At 35.3% G+C, this 14,306-nt stretch overlaps 1 protein-coding gene across 2 annotated transcripts; it reads left to right on the top strand.

Moving 5' to 3' along the window:
• The first annotated feature begins 801 nt into the window (after nt 1–801).
• LOC132308271 (BTB/POZ domain-containing protein At1g04390) lies at nt 802–13,156 on the top strand. Of its 2 annotated transcripts, XM_059806304.1 has the most exons (8): nt 804–1,102; nt 3,644–3,770; nt 8,304–8,805; nt 8,932–9,065; nt 9,151–9,593; nt 9,797–10,930; nt 11,416–11,568; nt 12,521–13,156. In XM_059806304.1, the coding sequence occupies exons 1-8, from the start codon at nt 876–878 to the stop codon at nt 12,951–12,953; spliced, it is 3,153 nt and encodes a 1,050-aa protein (XP_059662287.1). In that variant the 5' UTR covers nt 804–875; the 3' UTR covers nt 12,954–13,156. The 2 variants fall into 2 exon arrangements, with proteins under 2 accessions (XP_059662288.1, XP_059662287.1); XM_059806305.1 differs by lacking the exon at nt 11,416–11,568 and having other exon boundaries at nt 802–1,102.
• The last annotated feature ends 1,150 nt before the right edge of the window (nt 13,157–14,306 follow it).

Raw genomic sequence — 14,306 nt, 5'->3', positions numbered from 1 at the left:
ATCCCTTAAAAATTACTAATTTGCCTTTTTAAGTTTTGAATATTCAAGTTTAAAATTTTAAACTCGAAGGACATATATGAAAAGATGTAAAATATATTGTTTGAAAAACGCCAGTGGACAATTTTTTTGGAACAGATCAAAAAAGAAAGCATGACATTTTTTTTTGGAACAGAGAGTGTGTATTGCAGGATTTAATTATGCTACATATATGTTTAAAAAATAATATATAATTGCACTTATAATTATGAATTTTTACTATTTTTTAAATTAAAAGTATGGTGATACATGTAATAGAAAATATAAGTTTAAATATTATTATTTTTATGAAAAAAATATAAACAAAATTTTCACTAAATTTCACACAATTGGATGAATTACTTGAAAAAAATAAAATAAAACCTCAACTTAGTGGGATTATTTTTGGCAAAAGGTCAAAAAGTAACCTTCGCTGGGAATTTTTTTTTTTTTGGGAAAAAAATAAAAATAAAACTGTTTAATACAAAGCCCTGCAAATAAAAAAAGAGTTTAATACAATTTATCATTTTTAGTGAGTAAATAAATAAAACACTTAGACAAATATTCTATATAATTATATTTTAAAATAAGTATTAACAAGAGCAAACATCCTATAATTTTTTTTTACATTCAAACCAAAAAAATGGAATTCCTTTCCCTTTAAATCCCATTTATTCCAAACATACCTATATTTCATTAGATTTATTTCCAATCAGGGTGTAAAGTGACTTTTAAAATAATAATAATAATAACAACCAAAATTTAATTTTCTCTTATAACAACAGTTCCAACTCACAACTTGGGATTATCAAAACCTGTAAAATACAGAAACGAAACCAAAAACATAACCAAATGAATATATGATCGTTGGTGAGTTTTTCTCACAGCAACCGACTCTCTTCTGCAATCATATAAAAGATATTGTTGTACAGAATCGAATGGTTTTCCCAAATCAAAACTTAAAATCCAATCTGAAAAAAAACGGAAGGATGAGATCGTCGTCGAAAGAAAACAACCGTGCCATCAGCGGCAAGATGTTCGAACTCCATAATCGCCTCCACCATGCCTTCAATCTTGCTCTCAACAGGTATAGCGTTCTTTGAATTGAGTTCTCTCACGTTTGCTTTGTGTTTTGTGTGCGTGTCAGTGTTCTTGAATAAATTTTGGTGTGTTATTGGTTGAATAATAGCCACTTGGTGCAATTTAGCTTGGATTGTTTTGATTTTGGAGTGTGGGTTATTCTTGAAATGTAATATACATAGCTTCTCTGAGAATTGTAATACTAATCATATCTTATCTGAAAGAATTAATATGTAAGTGATTGAAATTCTGAGTTGGATGTACTGTCCTGATTATGGAAATCACGTAATTCTTGTAATATGCACAGCTTTAAAGCATTGATTTGTGGGTGATTGGAGAGTTTAAAACTCTGAATTGAATGTGGTTTTGAGCAATAAGGCAGTATTCCAGATTGAAAATGTAGTTATTGAATTTAGGGTTTTCTTTTTCTTCTTTTTGGTTTACGAAAAAGTGATCAGTTGGTTTTTGGTGCACTAGTGGTGGTGCGTGCGCTGCAAAGTGCAGGTTTGTTTGCTTAAAAAAGAAGTTATCGCTGGTTTATCAAATTTTACTGCATCGCAGCTGGTGGGAGTGATGAAGTGAATGGCATGACTTCTCAAGATGGGTCAGTGATTAGAAATCAAGATTCCGGTTTGCATAACTCGACAATAACAAAATAAATATGAATTCTCCTGATTACTCAATTTAGGATCATGATTCCGGTGAGAAAACTGGGTCCAAGATGTCTTGCATGGTATCCTTCTTTTTCTAATCAAGCATGCAAGGTAAAGCAGAATGAAGACAGAAACATGATAGAGAGTCGTTGAGATCTTCGTGTATCAAGCTCTACCACTTGTTGTGCATTTAGAAGCACCAACAGCACACGAACCAGAGTCCTCCCAAAAATGAGGGCTGTAGATGCAAAACTTATAACACATCAGGAATAGAATAAGAGGGAGATTAAATCAACTATTATAAATAATTTGGGTAACAAGAAGCAATTTGCTCTCTGCCCATCAACTCTCTGAAAGAAACCCAAATTTCTTAATCACTTGTAACTCCTAAGTCCTCCCCAAAATGAAGTCTCCCACATATATACCATACTGGCATAATTGATGCTGCATAACCAATGTTTTTAGAAACTACATATGTAGTCAACAAGTAAATTTTGATCAAATTGGATCCCAAAGCAAGCACACTATCTGAGTTATCAAAAAAAAAGAAAGAAAGCACAACTGTCTGAAAGCTACCTGCAGGTATGTCCAGATTTCAATGTATATGCCTGTCTCCTTAAGTATTACTCCTGCTGCTTGCTGCTGGCTTCCCTAGAGTAGACAAAATATTATTGTGAAGATCACATAATGCAGAACATCACTCCACCGAGATAGATCCGTTATGTGCAATGAAGGGAGTGGTTGCACCACGAAAGAGTTAATTGATTCAGGTGCTACAAGGAAACGAGTAACATCTTGAACAAGAACAAAGTTCCAAAGTACTATGATTTCATAGGGAAAAGTAGCCCTAAGTGGAGTTAAACAATCATATGCCTGACATGGAGTGTAAAAAAAATAAAAAATAAGTTCAGTTAGAGAGAATATTAAGGGCCATTGCTTAGTGCATTGGTAAAGCGCTCAGGTTATCAATGGTGACAAGGCAAATTTGAATCCTGTGAACAGTCACTTTGTGCGAATAATGTCAAGATTAGGTTTGTATCCAGTCCACATCTCTCAATATCCTCGATTAAAGAGGATTACACTGGGTAAGAACCCTTTAGTTATAGAGAACGATAATCTGATGATTTATTAATAAACTGAAAAACAAAAAACCGTAGATGGAGGAGTACGATGATGAACCACTCTCTCTCGTGCACGTGTGCACAAGCATGTGTGTCTCAGTGTCTGTGTGTGCAGGTATTTTGTTGAAAGGGGTGTTTGATAGTTAGGTGTGTGTGCAGGTGTTTTGGAGAAAGGGGTGTTTGATAGTTAGGTGGACGTATGCATGTTTTGTGCATTTGTGGGTGTGTATAACCAATTGAGTGACTGTCTTATATGTGTGTGCACAAATTCTCCGTGTGTATGTGTGAGAGAAAGAGAGAGGAAATAATGTTGGTTATAGTTTTGGTTTTGAATGATAATATTGGATAACCCAGGCCTACTATTTTGGGCTAATTTCCTTACCCATGCTGGTTCAGAAAATTGCAGAACCCTTAACACTTTTCACCGCACTAGGCGTTGATACAACACCCCTTTCCCATTTCTGGAAGCAGCCCGAACCAAATACAATTCATCACTTATGCGAAACACTTTAATAGTTACTCTCATATTCTTAAGATTAATGTTTATATAGTCCTGACAAAAGTATTATGCTTTGAAGCTATTTTTAGGATCATGTGACTATTGTTTGCAATAATTAACCGTGAAGATATTTGCAACCTTGTAATTTCAAATTGAATTATCATTAAGCCTATCAATAGAACTTGTGAAGTCATTTTCTTGTGTAGTCCGCATTTATGATTGTTAAATGTTTGCTTTGTTTACCGTATTCCCTAAATTGACTTGTCCATTAACAGATACAATGATGACCCGGGGAGGAAATGGCAGTTTACAGATATTGAGACACAGATTCTTGTAGTCCGCTCAATTGATGCATTTCTTGATTGTATGACTACTGACACATTAGAACACCCACTTGTGAAGGTATTCAAAACTCTCAATTATAGAAGCCTTTGAAGCAAATTAAGAGAATGAATTTATTTTATAAAACATGTTTGTATTGTTTAGCATTAGCAATTAATCTGTCATTTAAGTCCAAAATGTAGCACCCACGCCTTATGTTTTATGATGGTCCAATTCATTACCATTGGACAATAAAGCTGTTAAGATTGGCCTTAACTATTTTTATTTATATATTTTATTAATTTTATTTTGTCATCATGTGGTTTTTTGTCTTGTTATTTAAAATGGTTGAACCATTCCAGGCGTGGTGCTCTGATTTGCTTTGTTATAATTGGTGGGACTAGCTTAAGCAGTTATTCTTGAGTGATTATCTATGTGATGTATTTATTTGAAATTGAGCAACCGAGATGTAGGTGAAGTTGGTCGGAGTGTTTTTTTCTTTTTCTGATAAGTGAAGTTGGTGGGAGTGTTATGCGCTCAAGATTGTATTCATTTAAAGATTGTTGGCTGTTACTGACAAGCTGAAGCTTGGATACTATCACTTGCTGTGCAGCAGATGGATTATGGAAATTCACCTCTTGCTGGAGGCATCCATGCATAAGTGATGTTTACTCACTCTGCAGGTGGCGTTGACTAAGGGCTGATATGTTACAAGGACTCCATAAAAATATGAGAGGTACATGTGTCGGACAAATAACACATGGACATCCAGCTTGTCTAGTTGGAGTGTGCCTGACAAGCATACTCAATAAATCAAGTTTATTATATATTGTAAATAAAACTTTCTCAGTATGTTCCTTCATTGACATTATTATTTCTAGAAGTGTGAAGTACAACAACAACAACAATCAACTTTTTCCCCAACTAGTTGGGGTCGGCTACATGAATTCTATGTTTCCATTCCGTTCTATTTAAGGCCATGACCCCAGTCAATCACATGCTATCGTATCCTTCCTTACTACACTCTACCCACGTTAACTTTGCTCTTCCTCTTCCCCTAGTATTACCCTCAATGTGGACTACGCCATTTTTCCTAACTGGCGCATAAAGGTTTTTTTTTGCGCATGTCCAAATCATCTTACTTCTCAAAGGGAGGTTAGGGGTTCAAGCCCCAGTGGAGGCATGGTTGTGTACCAAGGGAAAAAAAAAAAATCATCTTAATCAAATTTCTTTCATTTTATCTCTAATTTGTACTACTCCAACCATCTCCCAAATGTGATCATTTCTATTTCTATCTTTTCTTACCGCTCATCCATCTCGACATTTGCATTTATGCCACACTCACTATATGCATAACTTCTTTCCTAACTGCCCAACATTCTGTGCCATACAGTATGGCTGGTTTAATAACAGTGCAATAGAAGTTCCCTTTCAATCATAAGGGGATACGCCTATCACGCGATATACTAGGTGCACTCCTCCATTTAAGCCATCTTGCCTTGATTGATTAATGTCCTCTCCATATTCTCCTTCATTATGAATAATTTAGCCTAAAAAGCAAAAATATTCACTTTTTTGCCTCTTGATTCTCAATCCTCAGTACATCCTCATTTGTATTTCTAGATGTACTAAAGTTACAATCCATGTATTCAGTTTTATTTCTACTTATTTTAAACCCTTTTAGTACTACAGCTTCTCTCCAAACCTCCAATTTGGCATTAACTCCTTGTCTACTCTCGTCAACTAAAACCATATCATCAGCAAATAGCACACCATGGAATCTCATCTTGGATGTGTCTTGTCAGCTCATCCAGAACCAAGGCGCAAAGGTATGGGCTTGATGCTGACCCTTGATATAAGCCTACAGTAATTGGGAATCTACTTGTTTCCCCTAGAGTTGTTCTAACTAAAGTCGCACAACCATCATACATGTCCTTTATTGTGTTAATGTACCCCTTTGTGACTCCTTTTTTTAGTCTAAAACATAAAGGAGAACTATTACAACCTCTGAATATCTAATCATGTATCTGTATTTTTGAATTTTGGATATGATAAATTTGACACTTGGACGCGTATTTTCACTGACACACACCAAGTCCATGCAACTTAGATCAGTAAATAGATGCCAGTTTGGCATGGGAAAGATTTCCTAAGCTTTAGGTTTCAATTTGGAGCTGTAGCTCTTTACCTCCCTTTTCTTTATCTTTATGGTTGTCAAGGTATGCTGACCATAAGAATTTAAGGGGCTACTCGCTGGACCATGCAAGTTAATATTAACTTGTTTCAGACTTTAGTGCAGCAAAACATTTTTTCCACAAAAGAAAAGGAAAAAAAAAAAAAAAAAAATTAAGAAGGTGGATACACAATCAACAAAAGTAAAATGGGAGCAAGATCTGAAGCTCCCAGGCTTTCTGTTTTTCCCTTTCTTCGATATTGTTTTGCTCTCTTTCTGTCAGTTTTCATTTGTTCTTTTGAGGATATATTTGCCCCCTCCCCTCCCCCCCCCCCCAAAAAAAAAAAAAAATAAATAAATAATATATACATGTATCTTGTTGAAGCACAGTCAACCAAATTTCTACTTTCCCCAATTTAGAAAATTGATACTACTTCCTCTATTCTTACAATCAGTCCCTGTTCTCTATCAAACCGAGCACTCTTCCATTTAGAAGGTAACAACAAAGTTCTGTTTCCTCCAAAAGTTTTAAATCATTGTGTGCCATATTATTACCGGAATGAAGCCAGAATTTTCAGGCTCAATTTTTTACCATAGAAATACTGTTTTTTTTTTGTCTTGTTATACATGGCAATGTAAGATGTTTCTCATCAGTACCTACAAATGGATAAAATTCGAAATTGAGGTATTAAAATTTATTACAGTTTATATGACTACATCTGGTAATGGTGTGAATCCATCTGGAAATGGCATTATGGTTTTCTTTTCTTAGTATGTATATATATATATATATATATATATATATATATATATATATATATATTTCTGTTTCCTAACATAAGCCTTACTGGTATTTTGACTAATTTCTATCCTGTGAAGTTGTCGAATATAAATGTTAAATGTCAGTTCCGTAATCTGTGGTCCCTAAATTTTCTTGTGCATTAGCAGATGCTATGATGACATAGGAAGGAAATGCACTGTACAGATATTGAGATACAGAGAACTGTAGTCTGCTCAATTAATGCAATTCTTACTTATCAAAAAAATTTTTAAAAAATGCAAATCTTGATTGTATCATCACAGCACCCACTGTAGAGGTATTTAACAATATTATTTATGTCTTTGAAACAAATTGACAAGGTGATTCTGCGGAAAAAAAATTATTTGTATAGGTGGCATTAGTAACTAATGTGTCCTCTAAATCCAAATGTAGCACCCTCGTCTTCTGTTTTATAATGTTCCAATTCTCTTGCTTGCTGTTTGTATGTGGTAGGGCCTGGTCAACTGCTTGGCCACCTCTTTAGCTCATCTCTTGTCAATTCTAGCTCTTTTTAATAAATGATGCAAGACGGGATGGGGTGTGTGCACGTTTATTGGAGCGTTGGGGAGAACACCAGCCGATTTCTTTTTTCAATTGTTAGAAAAAGGAGCTTGGTCAGCCGTGTTCCCTTTGCAATTGTATTACAAGGAAGCTGTTAAGAATGGCCATAAAATTTTCTTTTTTATCTTTTCTTTTTCATCTGTTTCTTGATGTTATGTCATTTACTGTCTAGTTATTTTAAATGCTTGAACCATTCTACCCGTGGACGGGTAGGCTCTAGTTTGTGCTTTGATCTGTATAATTGGTGAAGTGTTGTTTTGTTAATAATTATCAGCTGTTACTGCAGCTGAAACTTGGGGTTGTATTACTGCCCGCTGGCTGTGCCTCACATGGGATTTTGGAAATTTGAGTGTTGGCGAATGTGTATTCAATCTGTGGGTGGCATTGACTAAGGGCCATATTACATGGAATCAGTTGTCAGATTTATTGAGTGGCCAATTCAAAGGACACTGGGATTTGACTACATATTCCCTATTATTTCATAATTTCTTTTGTCTTATATAAAATTGAGTATTCAGCAGTCTTTTTAACTTGTTTCGAAGCAATTAGGTAACAAAAGAAACATAATGACAGTTTTTTATGTACAATTATATATCTAACCAGATGTGTTGGTTACATATCCCATACATGGTGATACAATTAATATGCTAGTAACTTGGAACTTCATACAGGTTATTACTTGGGCCATTCCCAAATTGTTTTCACCTTTTGCGAAGAGATTTCACCCCCTTAGATGAAACAACAAAACCCAAAGTGATAACATTAGTACTCATGAAAGAAACATTTTCGAATGTAGAACTTTTGGAGACTAAGAAGCCTAATTACTTCTTGTAGGTTTATAGTGTGGTGTTACAACATTTGTGAATTTCAAATAATAGCCATTGGCCTAGTATCCCAATCATTCTCTCTCTCTCTCTCTCTCCCTCCTGTAGACTGTTACCTGTTTATATAAGTATTATATGATATATATACCGTAAAAATAATATTGATTATGTACTTCTTGAGTTCCTTTTTTTGGGGCCTATTATTGTTTACTGGTTTTGTTATCTTCCTCTTACAGGATTCAGTTGCAGATATGGTTGAGGCACTGGGGAGTATTATTCAATTAAAAAATGAAGCTGTATTGAGCTTGGCATTAAGGGTGGCCCCAAAGATGGTTAGAAATTTACTTAAACTACCATCTCATTTGTTAGATCTTGTTCGTCCTTTGTCGTCATTATTATCTTCCCATCAACTGCAAGTATCTGTTTCATGTGGCACTGCTTTGAATTTGATAGTCTCAAATCTAAGTTCAAAAAACGAGAATCAAGTGTGGAAAATCTTGGATGAAACAAACACAGTTGTTCATCTTGTCAGTAATATATGCGATTTTTCTAGTGGGAACAAGCCAATTCAGTATTTTGAAGAGATGGCTTCTCTTTTGAGTAAAATAATGTGGCGGTGGCCACCTTCCAGGTTTTGTGTTTGGAATGATGATAAATTGATGAAAGTCTTGGAGGTCATCATTCTCAATCCTGATTGTCCACTTAAAGTTGCAGTTTTGGAGTTGTATTCTGCTATAGGTATTCCTGTTTTATGGTGATATTTGTTTATTTAAATTTTTTTTCTTTTAATTTTGTCGAAATTATGATTATTACCTTGTATTCCTGAACTTGTGGATTAGAACGTTTATTGATTTTGAATACCAGCATTATGTGGTAATGGGGCCCGGAAGCTTCTTGAAAACGGGGAGGTGCTTATAAATATGATGGTGCACTGCATGAACAACTCAAATTCTCATTCTGTTCAGATTGAGGGATTTAAGCTAGCTCAATGTTTATCGGTAAAATTTTATACTTTTCACATTCTTGTTTAGATACTTGTACCTTTTGCCGCATATAAATTTTTGTGTATTACCAATCGCTCAGATAAATGAACAAGCACGTTTACAAATGATGAAAATGTGCTGTGAGCCCATCATAAAAGCCATAATATGCGTAATGAGTAGTTTGAGTATCCATTCTGGAAAGGTTGCACGAAATCAGTTGTTTTTATCAATGGAAGCATGTCGCTTGGCTCTAATCACTCGTTGGCCTGGGGAGCATCACAATTATTTCTGGAGACTAGGAGTTGACAACGTCCTAGTTAATCTTCTACTCAATAATTTCCACAAATTCAAACAATCTCAACATTTCTTGTCAGTAAAAGAACAGATAGTCATAGCACAGGAGGGGCTCAATGCAAATTTTCTTGTTCTAAGACCATTTATATGGGATATTCTTGGTTGGCTTGCAGCACACTGTAACGAAGATTTCAATCCCGAGATGTACGGAAATCAACTTTGCATTAACATCCTTATGACATGTGCATGGTAATAGTCCCATCCATCATCATCTCTTATATTCTGCTTCTTCACTTTACCTTTTATTCGGTTTTTCTTTACTCTTGTTTTTTTTTTTTTTTTGGGGGGGGGGGGGGGGGGGGGGGGGGAGGAGATTGTATTCTGCTGCACTTGGTCTTTATATAGATCTTTTGAGCGCTGTTTCATTTGTGTTGTTGTCGTGTTTTTCACAGCTCGGCCTTCGTGGACTCGATGCATAAGACATGTCAGTTACATCAAAATGATATTGACTATATGTTTAAGAGTGAACCAGCAATTAGGTCAGTTCTTATGATGATAAATTCTCCCTGCAAGTACATTGCGTCCCAAGTCAGATCCATACTGGATGAAGTATTGCGGCTTGAAGTTAAGAGCAAGGAGTATCTAAAATACTTATTGGATAATCTAAATGTAATGTCTTCTGGAAACGCGTTTGGATTCCCTGATAGACGTCAAACTGTCATAAACTTGATGAATTTGGCTTGTTATTCAGGTCTACCACAATACCGAAAGCATGTTATCAAACATCAAGGGATAAAGACACTGTTGGGCTGTATAAGGTGGTGCTTACACAATCACGTCCATGTAAGGAGATCGATTATGGCCCCTCATCTGCTTAATATTTTTCATGAGAGGACTTGTTGTCGGGCTTATGCAGAATATTGGGAAGATGAAGACATGCTCTTGCTTTTTGGTTTGTGGGGACTGGCTGAATTGATACACCATTCTGGTTGTGTAAAAAGTCATTCTGACATATTTGCTAGTCAGAAGGATCTTAACGAAACCCAGTTAATTAGTGAACTCCAGAAGATTTATATTGATGTTTCTACTCCTGGAGCAAGATGGTATGCTGCATACATTCTTAGTTATTTTGGATATTATGGATTTCCATGTAAATTTGGAAAGAGGATTGGAAAAGTACTCAATGAGAAGGAATATGCCGATTTGGAACTAATTCTTAAAAATGAAGAGTCTATAAGTGTTCATGGCATAATTTTAAAGGTTCGATGTCCATCATTGCTGCCTCCAGAACAATCAGCCCACAGTGAAGAAGAAAGACATGAAATAGAGAAGTCCGAAAGGTTAAGGAAAGAAGTTCGTCTATCCGCTCGTGTGGATCGCCAGGCGTTGTCAAAGGTTTTGGACTTTGTTTACTTGGGATATTTGGAAGCAGGGGTGGACATTGTGATGAAGTTAAAAACTATTGCTAAACGTTGTAATTTGCAATTTCTATTGCAAATGCTTTCCAGAAGAAGTGCAAAATGGGGCACTCCTATCCCGCGCTTTGATCTTACCTATGCTCTTGGGCCAGCTGGGCATAAATTTTCGTACGATTTTCCTCCTCATAATTCATTTACCATCATCTCAATATTTTAACAGCCCTACATTATCTTTTCTTTTCCTTTTCTGACCCTTGATTTTACATTTGACAAAGAGGCTTCACGATGAGCCATGATAGGGAGACCATATAAGATTCTGTATGCCTTCCTGTTGTTCAATGAAATTGCTGTCTCTTGAGGGACATCTCTTAAATTGGCTTGGAACTGCACTTTGGAAATAGTAGAATAGTTAGGTGACTTGTTCATTTGAAAATTTCCAGGTCATTTTGAGTGTTAGAAGATTTTTGATGTCTTGGATCATCAAACCTGGAAAATCCAATTGTATCTCTGGTTGTAGGGGTGACCCAATAATTGGGATCTTGATTTCTTAGATGCTTTACTGAGTAAATGTGAACATTAAGAATAAGGAGTCACATACCTATTTCCTGTTCTGAATAATTAAGATTTCAGTTCATTGTTTCTTCCAATTTCAGGGACATCATATTGGAAGCTAATGCAACTGAAGTGATGCATTGGACATGCAGTGTTTGTTCCCTCACGTTGCCACACATGCATGCTCATAAAGTGATATTGTGGTCAAGTTGTGATTATTTTCGGGCCTTGTTACAGTCAGGAATGCAAGAAAGGTGCTTATGCATTTTCTTGTTGAGTAATAAATTTGTATGCAAAGGAATTGAGAAAAATAATTCATTTTTTTTTACATTCAATTATAACTAGTGGAATGATTGTTTTCACCTAAAAATTTCATGGTGGTTTCCTGCTGTCTTGACTTTATAAATGGCTTGAGTAATTGAATTCCAGAACATATGTTTTCTTAAATATTCGATAATTCCAAGAAAATGTTATAAAAAATGCTCTTTTTCCTTTCTTTGTTCTAACAACTTGTTTTGTTCCAACTACTTGTTTTGTTCCCTAATGTTTTTTTGTTGACGATAAGAAATTGGCCAAAGTGTATCTTGCAGTTATCAATCAGGCCTCTTATATAATTTTTTTTTTTTACAAATTCAATTAAGGCTCTGTGTAGTGTTTCTAGTTCTTAACATACATTTTTCTTATTGGGATGGTACATCATGTCTGATGAGGTAATCAATGTAGAATAACCCTGTCTGTTTAACATGGACCTCATGTATGATGGAGAGGATCTTACTAATGCTTGCTCAACCTTTCTTGGGTTGATGATGTTCACTTCATCCGCACTTGAAATGCGTACTAATTTTTTAGGTTCATCTTGCAGTTTAAGGAATTTCTTTTCCATACAGTAAATTCTGCTGATTTGCTGATGTTATATTTTTTTTTCCTAGTTGGTACTCACACACATTTGCCTCTTCTGAGACTTGAACCCCTGACCTCCCTTTGGAGAGTAAGAGGCTGATACCGTTAGGCCACTGGCCCGTTGGTTGCTGATGTTATATTACATTCCATTATTATTATTATTTTGTGCAATTCATATTGTAGTTTCCAACTACTCGGGATTAATTCAGGCCTTATTGAATTGAGCTGCGCTTTGTACTTTTTTTAAAAAATATTATTATTGTTATTGTTATTATTATTTTAACTCGTTGAAATATTTGCTTGCAGTTATTCAAAAACCATCAAGGTACCTGTTAGTTGGGAAGCGCTGGTCAAACTGTGTAACTGGTTTTATTCTGGTGAATTGCCAAAGCCCATTTCTGGCTGTTTATGGAATAATTTGGATTCTGAAGAAAAGGTACATGAAGTGCAACCTTATGTAGAACTTTGCTGGCTTGCTGACTACTGGCTTCTCGAAAATATTCATGAAGAGTGCTCAAAGGTGATTATATCTTGCTTGGATTCTGCGAGGCAGTTATCTTTTAAAGTAATTCAAATTGCTGATAGACTCTCTCAATGGAAGTTAGTAGAGGTTGCAGCAAATTACTTAGCCTCTTCATATCCTCGCCTTCGCGACTCTGGAGCACTTGAACAACTAGATGAACGGCTGATTAATATAGTCCGAGATGCATTTGTTCAACTTTCTCAAGACCCAAATTGATTTGCTATGCCTTAATCTCGTTTTTGGAGGCTAAACAAGTTAAAAAATACATATACAGGACAGAGAGTACTTCACAGGAGATTGAACTGTGGTGAGGAGTGAGTACTTTGTAAAAAATGTACAGTTGTACATGTATAGGCTTCTTTATATATTGATATGTGAACACATCTTCCCATGTCTAGTGAAAAATATGTTCATTGAAATAGTCCCTTTGTAGGTCTGTCCATGAATTTACTGCATCTGGACAAATGGTGTGACCTTTATATTAACGAACTACTGTAATCAGGATTCATGGTTTACTAGTTGGGCCCCATGCTCCCTTGGCACCAGATTCTATTGTATCTGGTGAACTATGATAGGATTGATACAAACACGAATAGGACATTTAAAATTATTAATGGGAACACGACACGATTATTATATGTGTAATGTGACGTGATATGTGTAATCTGTTTAATAAATGGGTTAAGACTTGACATGAGACGAAAAGACACGTTTAAGTATGGGTCAGGACTTGACACGAGACAAAATGACACGTTTAAGTCATTTTTAACACGAATAAGACATGTTTATTCTATACGTTTAACTAAATGAGTCATTTTTGATACGAACACGATACGACACGTTTAGTTAATTGGGTTTATCGTGTTTAAAAAGTTAAACACAAACATGACATGAAATTAGCTGGTCAAATATTACAACCTTTAATTATGGTCAATCACGAGGCATGACTACTAACGACCGTGATATATACACGAGGGATATAAAAAATAAAAAATAAATAAAAAAATGAAAGAGACTATAAAATATAACTACTACTTTTTGTTTAGCAGAGTGGAATGGAAGAAAATAGATATTAAAAAATAGAATAAATTACACACAGGCTCCCTGAAGTTATGTCATTTTATAATTAGATTAACATTTTGATTTTAGATTTCACTTATATTTGAATTAGTGATTTAATATTTCACTTAGACCTCAAATGTCAATTTTTGTAGGACTGTAATACTTTGAGGTGTTAAATGACTATGTTACCCTTTGACCTTTCGTTGATTATTTTTGTGACCAAACTACCCCACATACAATTTCCTCTTCCTCTTCTTCCTCCCCATCATACCATCATCATCCCCAATCACCGGATTCGCCGCCACCACCACCACACAAAACCCAACTCCACGCATATATATCTATACAGATATAGAAAACAGCCAAGCATATATATATATATATATATACAAAATTACACACATATATGTATATAGATATATACACACACATACAAAACAGCCAGGGGTGCCAAACTAAAATTGTGATGGGTTTATCACATCCTTTATTTCGTTCTCGTTCCTGATG

This window comes from Cornus florida, unplaced genomic scaffold, assembly GCF_030987335.1.
Source record: "Cornus florida cultivar Cherokee Brave unplaced genomic scaffold, ASM3098733v1 CherokeeBrave_3.0.0_Hap2_Chr05, whole genome shotgun sequence".
NCBI classification, from domain to species: Eukaryota; Viridiplantae; Streptophyta; class Magnoliopsida; order Cornales; family Cornaceae; genus Cornus; species Cornus florida.
This window is presented reverse-complemented; position numbering and strand designations above follow the sequence as displayed.